Source organism: Arachis duranensis, chromosome 7 (assembly GCF_000817695.3).
Source record: "Arachis duranensis cultivar V14167 chromosome 7, aradu.V14167.gnm2.J7QH, whole genome shotgun sequence".
NCBI classification, from domain to species: Eukaryota; Viridiplantae; Streptophyta; class Magnoliopsida; order Fabales; family Fabaceae; genus Arachis; species Arachis duranensis.
Window position 1 is genome coordinate 4352125 of NC_029778.3, and position 13167 is coordinate 4365291.

A 13167-nucleotide genomic window follows, 5' to 3' on the forward strand; every position below is an offset into this window, starting at 1 on the left:
TTTTTTTTTTTTTCCCATTATTATCCATTATTCCAAGGTCGATGAAATTTGGGAACTTGTTAAATCATGTAGCAATAACTTCATGTTGAAAAAGGTATCTACAAGGAGAATTCAATGCTTTAAGATCAGAAAGATTCGTGTGTGGGGATGGTAAAAATATTCACACTTGCGAATATCTGTGGAAATTATTTGTGACCAAAATATTAGTGGGGATTCATAAAATTTCTATGGAAATAGAGACCACTCCCGTGAATCAATGGAGATAAGAGTGGAATTAAAGTATTCGTCTCATAAGTTAAATATCACTCATATTATTCAAAATAACTATTCGAATACTAGAATAATAAACATCTCATATCATAAAACTACTCATCTCAAAAGTTTAAGTTTCAAACTCTTAACTTTTCAAATCTAGAACTCTAATACCATGTTATGATAGCACTCATCCCAAAAATTTAAGCTGATAGAAAAAAGTAACACTAATAGTTATATCTCTAATATTGAATCAATCATTCTTAAATCTCCATTGTACACATTATACGAATATTCTATTAACTCTCTATACTTTCTCATAAAATTTTTGTAAAAGAAATTTTATTTGAATGTCTATATATATATGTTGTGTAAATAATTATAATTTATTTTATTTTAATTTATATATTAAAAATTTTATGTATATATTATTATGTTAAATTTATATTTAAATTAAGTTTGATTTAATATATTTAATTGAATTGTATTAAATTTTATTATAATTTTGTTAATTTTGTTTTAAAAAGTTTAAAACTTAATATACATAAATTAATAAATTAATATAATATTTCTCCCAAAATTAAATATATCCACACTTAAGGAATAAATATTTAAATCTCTAAACTCGAACCTTCTCTTATTTTTAAAATATTTTCTTAATTCAAATATTTTTGTCTTGACAACGATCTAATTATAAAATTTAAAATAATATAAAGACTAAATTAAAAGTTTTTAAATTATAAAAACTTAATTATAAATTTGAAAAAATTATAAAAACTGATAGAATAATTTAACCAAACAAAATATTTCAAATCTAAAAGGGTTGGGTTCTTAATTTAAAAAAATAAATAATAAAAATATTCTATGTACACTAAAATTTAGTCATAAATTAATCATTATATATTTATATATATTAATTCATATTTTTTAACTAAATAATCAATCACCAACAAATATTAAAATCTATCGTAATAGAATAATCAAATTCAATAGACAAATAATCATATACTTTCTTACATTGAGATTTTTTTGTAATGAATAATAATGAGAATTTTTTTAAAATAAATAAAATAAATATTATAATTACTAATATGCATGTATATTTTTGTAGAGTGTTTATATTTTTCCACATTTAATCTTATATCGTTTATATAAGTATGGTCATATCTTGTTTACACTCTAAACGAGATAAAATACGTACACCTCTCCACATATGCACAATTATAAATGTGTTGTGATACGTGCTTATTTCGTTTACATTGTAAACTATATAAGAGTGAACTCAGGTCGTTAACATAGTAAATGAGATATAATAAGACAACCATCAAACATCTATAAAGAAGTAACAAACCATTAGTACTCTTCACCAAATTATCAATTCTTCCTTCTCTTCCCTATTTTTTCATAAAGCTTTGGAAAAAATGTCTAGTGGTAGTGATTTTTTTGTTGTGATAGTTTATCCAAACTGTCGGATAAAAAATAGTGACAGCGAGATGATATTTGAATGTGAGAGTTTGGCACTGTTCCGAAGTCGAAGAACAAATTCGTTGTCGGAGTTGAAGAGTATAATATTGACGCACGTTGGTGGTGCGGAGACAAAAGAGGTTCGTCGAGTTAAGTATAAGATGCTAGTAATGATGGGGAATGTGGTGTTTGAATTTCATGTGTTTTGACTCAATGGCGATGAGCATGTGCGACTTATGTTTGATGTGCACGAAAAAATTATGGTGAAACAAGTGATGGAGCTTTTAGCGGAGGTTTGTGACGTTGGTGGGGCGATAGTGGTACCTCAAACTTTGTACCGGATGACCTTCCTCTCGTACCACGTCTGTTGCACTGTGCGAGTTCAGTGCAGGACATGAACGTTGAGGGTGAGAAATCAGACGATGAGTACGTTGTCGATAGTGACGGAAGTGGTTCATCTGAGTATGAAGTCGAAGATGAATTCATACCAGAGACTCCCGTTGGAAAATCACATCCATACCTTTTGCTTGCTCCCAAACCAATTCCAGAGTTACCATTCGGCAAAGCACAAAGTATCGAGTAGTTGGTAAGAGGGCTCTGCCTGAGAGTGTGGTGTGGGTGACGGATACTTTGGCGGAGGAGGAAACCACTGTGAGGTCATCATCAATTGGCCATAGTTAGTGGAAGGCAGTGTGGCATACTGAAGCCCAGGCCGGTAATCAGGACCGTGGGAGGAGCTTGCACCAGGAGACATCTAAGGCACCCAGACCGATGTCGTAGCAGGGGGGTAGAGAAAAAGACCCCATATGCGGCACCATACTCTCTCGCCATACAGAATTGCTCTGCAATCCGGAACATGGTCTGCTGGTCAACACTCTTAGGAGCTTCTCCACATACTCCTATGTCGGCCGCTGGTGCCAAGTCTGAAAGTCACGCAGGCACCCACCCACCGGCTTTTCATCTATGCATAAACCAAGGTGGTACACAATATTCTGCAGGGTGATGGTGCACTCACCACATGGCAGATGAAAAATATGGATATCCAAATGCCACCGCTCCACAAATGTATTGATTAGGAAGTTGTCAAAGACAAAGTCCCTGAATTGCACCGTATCACCAAACCCAACTTCCCTCAGGTAAGGGACGATGGCATCTGGGAGTGCAAGTGTGTAACTAACCCACCTAAGCAATAAAAGGCGAGGCCTATGTTTTTAGATAAAAAAAAAATAAATACAAAACTTCAAACTAATTTTTCTACCATGTTCAAAACAATTATAAAAAATATATAATATGCAACTCAGATAACCATCAGATAAACATAAGAAAAAATAGTACTTATAATTCCTATTTGCCAACTAACATATAACTATTGCAAACAAAGTTATCAGCAAGCCTTATCAACAAGTCTTCCTTATGAATAAAAAGTTCACTATGAATAAACTTAACTACTTATAAATGTCTTAATCCCTATTTGCCAACTAACAAATTCTATGTTACCTAAATATCATTCGGTCTATTCCATTTATTCACTACTTAAATCGCAATATTCGAACTATAAAAGATAACATTAACCTCAAAGTCGATGGTTCCACAATGTGCCACTGCGCGTTCAGCCGATTAATATTAGGGTTGGGTGCCATAACATCCCGAGACTCAAAAAGATCGATAACTTGGCCTAAGAATAGAGAGAATGTGAGAAATGTGGGTGAGGAGTGAGGTCAGGAGGTCTGTCAACGAGTGCGTGCCTTAACTCTAAACGAGATATAGCCATACTTATCTCGTTTATACTGTAAATAAGATAAGACTAAAAGTAAAAAAACGTAAATACTCTACAAAATACACATATCAATAATTATAATATTTAATTTGTTTATTTTAAAAAAATCCATAATAATTAACATTCTTTTGAACCTCACTCTTTAGAATTATTTTATATAAAATAGTTATTAGTATTTTACATTTTTACTAAACATCATATTTTTAAATTGCCACTAATTAAATCTCTAGTCAAATCTTACCTTATCAATAATAATTAGATCATGATTGAATAAAATAAAATAAATAGTGTAACGTTTCCTTGAATTACATGCTCCAATACTCCTAAATAAGATTAATGAAACTTTTTTTTCTTCTTCTTCTTCTTATTATTATTTTGTCCTTTGAAAGATACTTTGATTCAAAGATTATTTAGTATGAATAATGAGTGCCACAACTTTTATTCAGACATTGCTGTCTCTTTTCTATCCTCCAATAATGCACATTTCTATTCACTATGCCACTTGTCACCACCCTCCCTGAATTTTTTGATACCATTCACCATGCTCATACAGAATTAGATATATTATACACACACACACACATTTATTTAACACATAGTTCTAACTTCTACAATTAACCAATCAGAAAAGCCTTGTTTGCAAAATTATGCACACCCCATGTTTGTAAATAGTCCTCATCAACAGAACTGGTCCCATATTTAGAGTATTATATTCCATTCTATCATAACATGCCACAAATGCAGAGCCGTGTTTTTTCTAGCTGTTTGAACGTTGACAAGAACAAGAACAAGCACCACTTCAACTTGGGGCCTTGTATTTTCATCTCTTCTCCTTTCTTCTTATTGGTGATGTCACATTCATTATTTCTTGCTGTTAACCTCACTTTCTTCTTGTTCTCATAAAGCAAATGCAACAACACATTCTTCAGAGAGAAGAATGAAGCTTCAGTTTCTATAGTATCCTCTAGTCAACCAGCTATAAAATATAAAAATAAAAAAAGAGAGTGTTTTTTTGCCTTATATATCAGGTGGGGTTCTTCTTTTTCTGCTTATAGTTGTAGGAAGAAAAAGAAAAACAGTTCTTGTAGTTACTTTTTTGCTTGCCTGAAAATGGGTCTATTCTTTTCATGTCTATCATTAATCCAAGTAATACAGTTCTTTGTTTCTCTGTTTATGAGTGTTGTAGTTATGCTAAAGCTTTTTTGTTAAGTTGACTTGACAGGTTTTGTTACCAAATTTATTAAGTGTTTTCACAATTTTCTTGTATGTGTTTCATCATATTTGTTTATTATTCTTTCTCTGAGCCTTGTTTGTTTCCTGGTAATGTGCATGTACCTTTCAACTGTAATAGCAAAGCCAAATTGATTTCCATTTTTAGAACTCAAGAGAATTTTAACTAACTTTCTGTGCTTTATTTATTCAAAGAAATCAGAATGGCCAAAAAACAAAAAACAAGCAACTATTTCCATAGATGTCCCAACAAGGCTTTATTTTATTATTATTTTCTTCTTTCCTTTTATATAAATTCATGCATCTTTACATGCTTATGTTGATAACTCAATAATTTGATGCTGGACTAACACAAAAGTACATGCATAGATTATTTTATTCTGCTTATTGTAAAAGTTTATTCCAATAGTCTGTCTAAAACCTCTTCTCTTTCTTTTGTTCAAACAGATATAACTGATTTGGTTGGTTAGCCATGATGAACAACAACAGCACTATTCCTGGTTGGAACTTTGAGAGTGATGCCTGTGTCATCAATCAAAAGAGTCCAATAGGGTGTGTGTTATGTCATCTATATCTCTCTCTATATATATAGCTTCACTATGATTTATATCAAGTGTACTCATTTCAACTAAACACTGTTCAAACTCATCAATCATTCACTTTTGAATTCAATTTCAAATGAATATGACAGATATTTTTCTAACCATATATCTATGTGATCAATTATACAGGCTGGACCAAGATCTTGTAGAGCTTCTATGGAAAAATGGGCAAGTAGTATTGAGCAGCCAAACACAAAGGAAACCAGTTCAGAAAAGTGATGCATCATCAACATTAAGGAATGGTGTTCATTGTGGAAACTCAAGTAGTAATTTGAGTCAACAAGAAGATGAGACAGCTTCATGGATTCAATACCAAGTTGAGGATCATCCAATGGGACAAGAACTTTGCTCATCAAACCTTTTATCTCAATTGACACCTTGTGAAGTTGAGGCTTACAAGCCAATCAAGCAATTGGAAGAACCAAAGTTTGCAAAATTTGCTACCCCAAATGCAAATTTAAGTCCACAACAACAAAACAACAATACAAAACCGATAAATCCTATGCCTGCTCCAAGATTCCAGGTTGCTCCTGATTCATCTAATCAGAAAACCAATGACTTTGTTGGTGGATCATCATCATCACAAAAGGTTCCAAAGTTTTCTCATCATTTTTCAGCACCCGCACAACAAAAGTTTAGGGAGAAAGTTAATGGTAACAATAATGTGCTACAAAGTGAGGGTAGGGAGTGTTCAGTTATGACAGTTGGATCAAGTCACTGTGGCAGCAACAACATCATCCCTCAGGAACAAGATACTACTTTCTCCGAAGCAGTTAAAGATTGTGTTCAGAGAAGTGTTCCTAATTGGAGTAACAATAAGGGGAAATCTTCAGAGATGATTGAGGCAACTGTGACTTCATCTTCTGGTGGCTCAGGTAGTAGTCTTGGAAAAACTACTTGTTCTTTATCAACAGGAAATCATCTTAGCCTAAAGAGGAAAATCACAGATGCAGATGAATCAGAAGAACAAAGTGAGGTGAATTCCTCTCTCTTTCCATTTTCTTTTACCCTATCAATTTTTTACACTACAGACAAAATACAAATTACCGTCAGATTTATTGTCAGATCATATCCAATAAAAAAAGTTTTGACAGAAATACATTACAATCGGATTTATAAGTGCTGATGGAAAAATTATGAAATTAGCATCCAATTTTTCCGACTTTAAATTCGACGGTAAACATAAAAAAATTTAAAATTTTAAATATGCATAATTACCATCGGATAATCCGACGGAGATTCTGTCACTAAGTCTCACTCATATTTAAAAACCAATTCACGCTATATTTTGCGTCGGATTTTGTTACTGTTAGAAACTTCTACAAAAAAATCCAACTATAATACTAATGGATAAAATTCGACGGTAAATTCGACAACTATTACATTTTTCTGATAATGTGAGTTATGTCTATTATATGCATTAGGCCACACAGCCTAAATCAGGTGTTGGAAACAAAACATCTCAGAGATCAGGATCTTCTAGAAGAAACCGTGCAGCAGAAGTGCATAACCTATCTGAAAGGGTAAGGGGAATCATGATAATTTTCTGCTCAAATTGAAACAGTTTTTTCTTTTCATCCTTTTTTCTTTTAACAGTAACTATTGTTTTTACTAATGCAGAGAAGAAGAGACAGGATCAATGAGAAAATGAGAACACTCCAACAACTCATACCAAACAGTAATAAGGTTCACTATCATATACAATGCATGCTGACTTGTAACTTTCTTCATTTTAATTAAGTCTTTGTTTATGTAGATGCATGCATTTAATCATATATTGTCACTATCAAGCTATAGAGTCAGATCTAGACACTACTATTGTCTGCCATGGTTTAAAAACTTGATAACTAAGCTAACAAGTTATAAGTAGTAACAAATTGTTTATAACCAGAAAATTTTGTTCAAGGAGGCAAATTTTATAATACACATATATAATTGAGTAATGGAGTGTGTTAGTCCTTAATATTTTGGTTAAGTCTTAATTTTATCTCTAATATTTAAAACATTTTATTTTTATCTTAAACATTATATTTTATTCTATTTTAGTCCTCTAATCAAAATTATTTTTTTTTTTCTAAAAATATCCTTTCTTTCGTTATCATTTTATTCTAGTAGCAACAAAAATCATAAAAAATAGGTTATTTCAAACGTTAAAAAATAAAAATAAGACTTAAGCTAAATGTTAAAAACTAAAACAGGACTTTATTCTATATAATTTTAATAGAATATGTACAAAGATAAAGCTTATGCTTTTTGTTGTTGATGTTTTCCAAATTCTTTAAATTTGTTTTAATATCTAATTTAATTCAATTTTTTGATAATATTTGAATGAGAAATTTTTTGGATCAGCAACTTTTAGTATTTTTTATTATCATTTGATCGGCACGAATACTAAATTATTTTTAACAAATAAATTTTATTAATTTATATATGCACACTCTAAAAAATATAAGTGTAAACTATATTAATTCATGTATGTAAAACTGATAAATATAACTACAAATTATATACTTCTTATATGCAAATCGTTTATAAATATATGTATAAATTATTGCTGATGATCAAAATAATAATATTTATTGGTCATATAGCATTATTCTATTTGAAATAAGTTTCAAATCTACTTCTACTGTTATTTTTTTGTGGTCACCGATTAGTCAAAATATTTTTAATCAACTTTATCTTTAACCACGGATTTTCCAACCTTAAATCCAAACTCTTTACAACCACAAATAAAATGTGAGTTCTAATGTGAACAGCTATGCAAAAGTGAGTTGAACAGTAAGTTGTGAGTCAACTTTTATTTTTTTCTTTCCCTTTTTCTTTTTTGAATCTTTTATGGCAAATAACAAAGTGTTGTTTTATTTATGTGTTTGCAGACAGACAAAGCATCAATGCTAGAAGAGGCAATTGAATACTTGAAGTCACTTCAGTTACAGCTTCAGGTACAAGTGCCACACAAATCATAAATGAATTTAATTTGTGTCAAATTTCACTTCAAAATTTTTTTTATATAAACTTCTTATATTTAACTAAAAAATAACATAAACAGTAAACAACTATTTTAGACTAGAAAATACATAAACTAACTAGATATCCATCAAATATTGGGCTAGTTCTAATTATCCAAAGAACTAACAGATTTAAAATTTTTTGTTGAACTAACCGTATTTTTTTAATGGATATCGTGTTAGTTTATCTCTTTTTTAATTAAAAGATGAATGCTAACGTATTTTGAAAAAAAATAATAAAGAGTGCACTACCTAAAAATTGATTTGCTATTAAAAATAAAAAAATAATGAATAAAAGATCTTAAATTCTTAATTCTAAATCTGAATTATTGATATAAAATATAATAAATAAATAATTAAAATTTATTTATGAGAAATATTAGAGAATCATTGAATAGATTATTTTTTACTATCACTTTTAGTCATTAACTCAATTTTTTTAGTTTAGTAATTCAACAACATATTTAACCTACACTTTTAAATATTGATAATTATTAATTAATAGTAAAAAAATAATAAATTCTGATGACCCTTTAGTAATTTTTTTTTATTTATTTAACAAAAAGTACAACATTCTTTACTTAGTATAAAAATGAGCCTTATATTAATTAAAATTGTTAACACTAAAATATTTTTAAATAGTAATTATTAGAGATATAGCCATTCATATTGCATCTTTTTATCCCTTTAAACTTTTAAAAAAATAGTATTATAATATGATATTAGAGCTCTATGTCTAAAAGAGACTCTTGTTTGAGGAGACATATTAAAAATAAAACCATTTATGTTATTTCCTACAATGAGTTTAAGTTTTTTGGAGAAATAGCATCATGATAATAATTTACTCTCATATAAAAATTTAAAAGAATTTCAAGCATTTCAAAAACAATAATCTTTTAATAATTTTAGCTGTTGATCTCAATATATATATGTATATATGTTAAAATTAACTATTAAATTGACTATTAAATTATTAGAACACCAATACTCATAAGGTAGGAACTCAAGTGCGATTAACTTCATATAAAATTGGTAACCAAAAGTTATTAGATGATAATTTAATCAAATCTATTAAATCATTTAACAACCTTCAGCTATCTACTTACTCATGATATATTTGAAAATTTCCAAGAAAACTTAAGAAATCTTTATGATTGGTGGTGTTAGGTAATGTGGATGGGAGCAGGGATGACACCAGTGATGTTTCCTGGGATTCAGCATTACATGTCACAAATGAGTGCAATGGGAATGGCTGCAGCATCACAACCTTCTCTTCCTTCTATGCAAAATCCAATGCAAATACCAAGAATGCCCCTTGACCAATCCAACATTCCTTCTACTGTGTCTGTGCCTCATCATCAAACACCTTCAAACCAGGCTTTGATGTGCCAAAATCCAGTTTTGGGTGCATTTAATTACCAAAATCATCAGATGCAAAATCCATGCCTTGCAGACCAATATGCACGTTACATGGCTTATCATCATCTCATGCAAACTGCATCTCAGGTCAACTAATAATGATTAATTTTAGTCTTAACATTTCAAACCACTTTTTTTATTCCCATAAAAAAATTCATTTTAATAAGATATGTTTTGACTTGGTATATCAATTAAAAAATAATATAAATGTAATAATACGAAATATAATAACTCAAAGTCATTTAATTTAGTTTAATATTCATAATTTTATATATATAACATTTGTAGTTACACATTTATTACATTTAATATTATTCAATTATTTTATCGATAATTATACAATAACAAAAAAAATAAACAATCATTAAAAAATATAAAATAAAATGATTTTTAATTGATTTGAGCTGACTTTCCATGTTCTTTTTCACGTCATTATATAAATAAAAAAAATTTTCTAAGTGTACTAGTACATTAGTATTTTAATAATTTTTAACCGTTAATTTCAATTATAAAAATTATATAATTAAAATTAACGGTTAAAATTGACTGAAACATCGGTCTACTGATATATTTAAAAGCTTTCATATAAATAAAAAGTCATGTTACTATTGAATATTGATGGACAAAGCCATTATGGCTTCATGATAAGTTTCATGGAATAGGTTTAGGGTTAAGTTTGACATTAGAGAAAGTATGATAGTTACTATGTTGGTGTTTTGTGTTGCAGCCAATGAATGTATTTGGATATGGTTCCCAGGCTGTTCAGCAGAGTCAAACAATGATGCCACCCAGCAATAACAATGGGACCATGAATGTTGCACCTAATTTTGAAGATGCTATCACTGCCAAAATGGGTAATTAAGCACCCACCTATTTATATAATCTCCAAATAAATTCTTTAATTTCTTTTAGGGTTGCAAAAAAAGAAAAAAAATACCATGGGATGCATTAATGTTTGTTAGTATAAAATATTTATACACATTAAATCAAGTAGTACATATATAATTAGTAAATATAAGTCCAAATAAATTATTGGATGATGTTTTTAATGACGATAATAATTTTTAGAAAATTGGCCACAAATAATATACTTGATTAATATATACGTAATTATAATTCAATAATTAAATTGTCAAAAACAATGTTTTATAAAATGTTATTTAAAATCTTGTATATTTTATCAGAATCTGATCTTACTTTAAAACCATATGAGTGTGTTTAAAAGAATTTATGTGAAACCAATTTTTAAATTTGGAACAAAAGGAATTGAAAGAAAACGAAATGGTTAAAGTATATGTAATATTACTATATTACCCTCAATAAAAAAGAAAAAAGAAAAAGAAGAGAAATAGATATATTTAAAAAAACCAAATTATATTAAGATTAATTAGATATTTTAATTTTAAATACAAATTCAATTCTCAAAAAAAAAATCTAATTCTATATATGCTTTTGTGCCATGATTTTAACATTTCATGATATTTGCAGGTACTTCCACCTTTCAACAACTGAACAATAACTAATAAACTTAATAATTCTTGGAGGGTTTTGTATGGTGCAGTGTACTATAGTAATCAATTCCAAAAGCACCAAGATACACTCCAATGAATATTATGTGGTTTAGAGAAAAATATGTAATTCATCATATTAGATTTAATATTTTGAGAAATTGTATTAATTATTATTAGAGGTTGTGGGCTAGGTTATTCTCATGCTTCTAACTACGACACATCAAAGCTAAAGTATATATATATAGCGCACTTTGTAGATATGAGAAAGATATTGTCCTGATTTTTCACATAAAGAACAATAAACTAACACCATATAATATATACAAGATTCTACTCCTTATATTACCACCAAAACAAATATATATATGTTCTTTGGATTTATTTTTTAATATTTCTATCGATTAAATTCGTCGTTATCCAAAAAATATTAAAAATAGGATATATGATATATTAGTCATTAAATTTTCTTTTTCTTGTTGGTTTTTCACGGTATCCCTTAATTCGATAAACTAAAAACTAATCTGTCACGATACTGAATTCTATTTAAGAATTTGCAACTGTCTACTCTTTATATATATATCTTAAATCGACTCGAAAATGTTGGCCGTAACACTTTTTGTTGTGATGAACATTTTTTGTTTTTAGAGGTGAAATATGAATCAGGAATATATATTTTGTTAAAACATTCTTAATATCATGCTTTTTTTTTTACAACGAAATTAAATCAAGTTGTGCAAAAGGGAAACATATAAACAAAGAATGAAAACGTAGAANNNATTATTTTATAAATGCCATACAAATTGGTTGAATGTGGATTAAGTTTATCTTCTATCTCTTTCGTGAATTTATATCTTGACAAAGATTGATAGCAACTATCACAATTCACAAAGTGTATATATATATATATATTCTCGAATTGATAAGATGATTAATTTTGTTCAAATTAGGGAATTATTTAATCTTTTTAAGTTAATCATAGTAAGAGAAAATTTCATTCACTTTTTCTGAGAGATGTTAAAATAACATTTTCTTCCTCTCTATTTGTAAAATGTATACTCTTCTTTCTTATAAGTTTTAAAAAATTTCTCTTTAATCTATTTTAAAATTTTTTTGTTAACTAAAATTTATCCATTTTAAAAAAAAATAAATCAGTTTTTACAAAAATATTCTTTAGCAAAAGTTTTATTTTTTTGTGATTAAATTTTATTTACTAAAATACCCTTTATCAAATTATTTTTTTATTGATTAAATTATATTTTTACTAATTTTTTTAATTTTTTAACGATTAAATTATTTTTTTCTAAAATACCCTTTAATTTTTTTTAATTATTAAATTATAATTTTACCAAAATTTTTGTTAACGATTATTTTTTTACTTTATTATTAATTTTTTGATGTTAATGTATATTATTTTAATATTAAATTCAAAAAATATTATCACTATTAATATGTATGGCAATTAATATTAATAAATAATTTCTTTCATAGAATTATTAAAATTTATTAACAACTTTATCGAAATTTAAAAATAAGTTGAGATGGATAAATCCTAAATTTAAAAAAATTAACATCTTATTCCTTCACATTTTTACAAAATAAGTTCCTTAATAATTAAAATATTATTAAAGGATATCTTTGAAAAAAATAATTTAATCACTAAATTTAAAAATATATAAAATTTAATTAATAAAAAAAATAATTTGTTACTTGAAAAATAAGCAAAATTAATGTTAGTTAACATAAAAATTAAATGGATTAAAGAGGATATTTTTTAAAAATTATAAGAGAAGGAATAGTAGATTTTACAAATAAAGAAAAAAATGTCATTTTAACATCTTTTAAAAAAGAGATATAGAATTTTTTCTAATAGTAGAAAAGGAAACTTAAAAAGGGAGAGGAAA

General features: G+C 27.9%; 1 protein-coding gene across 3 annotated transcripts; it reads left to right on the forward strand.

Annotated features, from left to right (window-relative positions):
* Nucleotides 1-4115: 4115 nt before the first annotated feature.
* LOC107496555 (transcription factor PIF4) lies at nucleotides 4116-11524 on the forward strand. 3 transcript variants are annotated; one of them, XM_016117844.3, is made up of 9 exons: nucleotides 4116-4521; nucleotides 5167-5275; nucleotides 5455-6301; nucleotides 6750-6848; nucleotides 6946-7011; nucleotides 8205-8270; nucleotides 9504-9842; nucleotides 10483-10609; nucleotides 11244-11524. In XM_016117844.3, exons 2-9 carry the CDS (start codon nucleotides 5196-5198, stop codon nucleotides 11276-11278), a joined length of 1659 nt encoding a protein of 552 aa, XP_015973330.1. In that variant the 5' UTR covers nucleotides 4116-4521; nucleotides 5167-5195; the 3' UTR covers nucleotides 11279-11524. The 3 variants fall into 3 exon arrangements, with proteins under 3 accessions (XP_015973330.1, XP_015973331.1, XP_015973333.1); XM_016117845.3 differs by having other exon boundaries at nucleotides 4117-4521; nucleotides 5171-5275; XM_016117847.3 differs by lacking the exon at nucleotides 4116-4521 and adding an exon at nucleotides 4573-4639 and having other exon boundaries at nucleotides 5171-5275.
* Nucleotides 11525-13167: the final 1643 nt, after the last annotated feature.

Bases quoted from the DNA above. Each gene is read 5' to 3' on its own strand.
- LOC107496555 (XM_016117844.3), top strand. From the start codon at position 5,196: ATGATGAACAACAACAGCACTATTCCTGGTTGGAACTTTGAGAGTGAT. The intron at 6,849-6,945 runs GTAAGGGGAATC...TTACTAATGCAG, and splicing joins TGCATAACCTATCTGAAAGG to AGAAGAAGAGACAGGATCAA. The intron at 10,610-11,243 runs GTAATTAAGCAC...TGATATTTGCAG, and splicing joins TGCTATCACTGCCAAAATGG to GTACTTCCACCTTTCAACAA.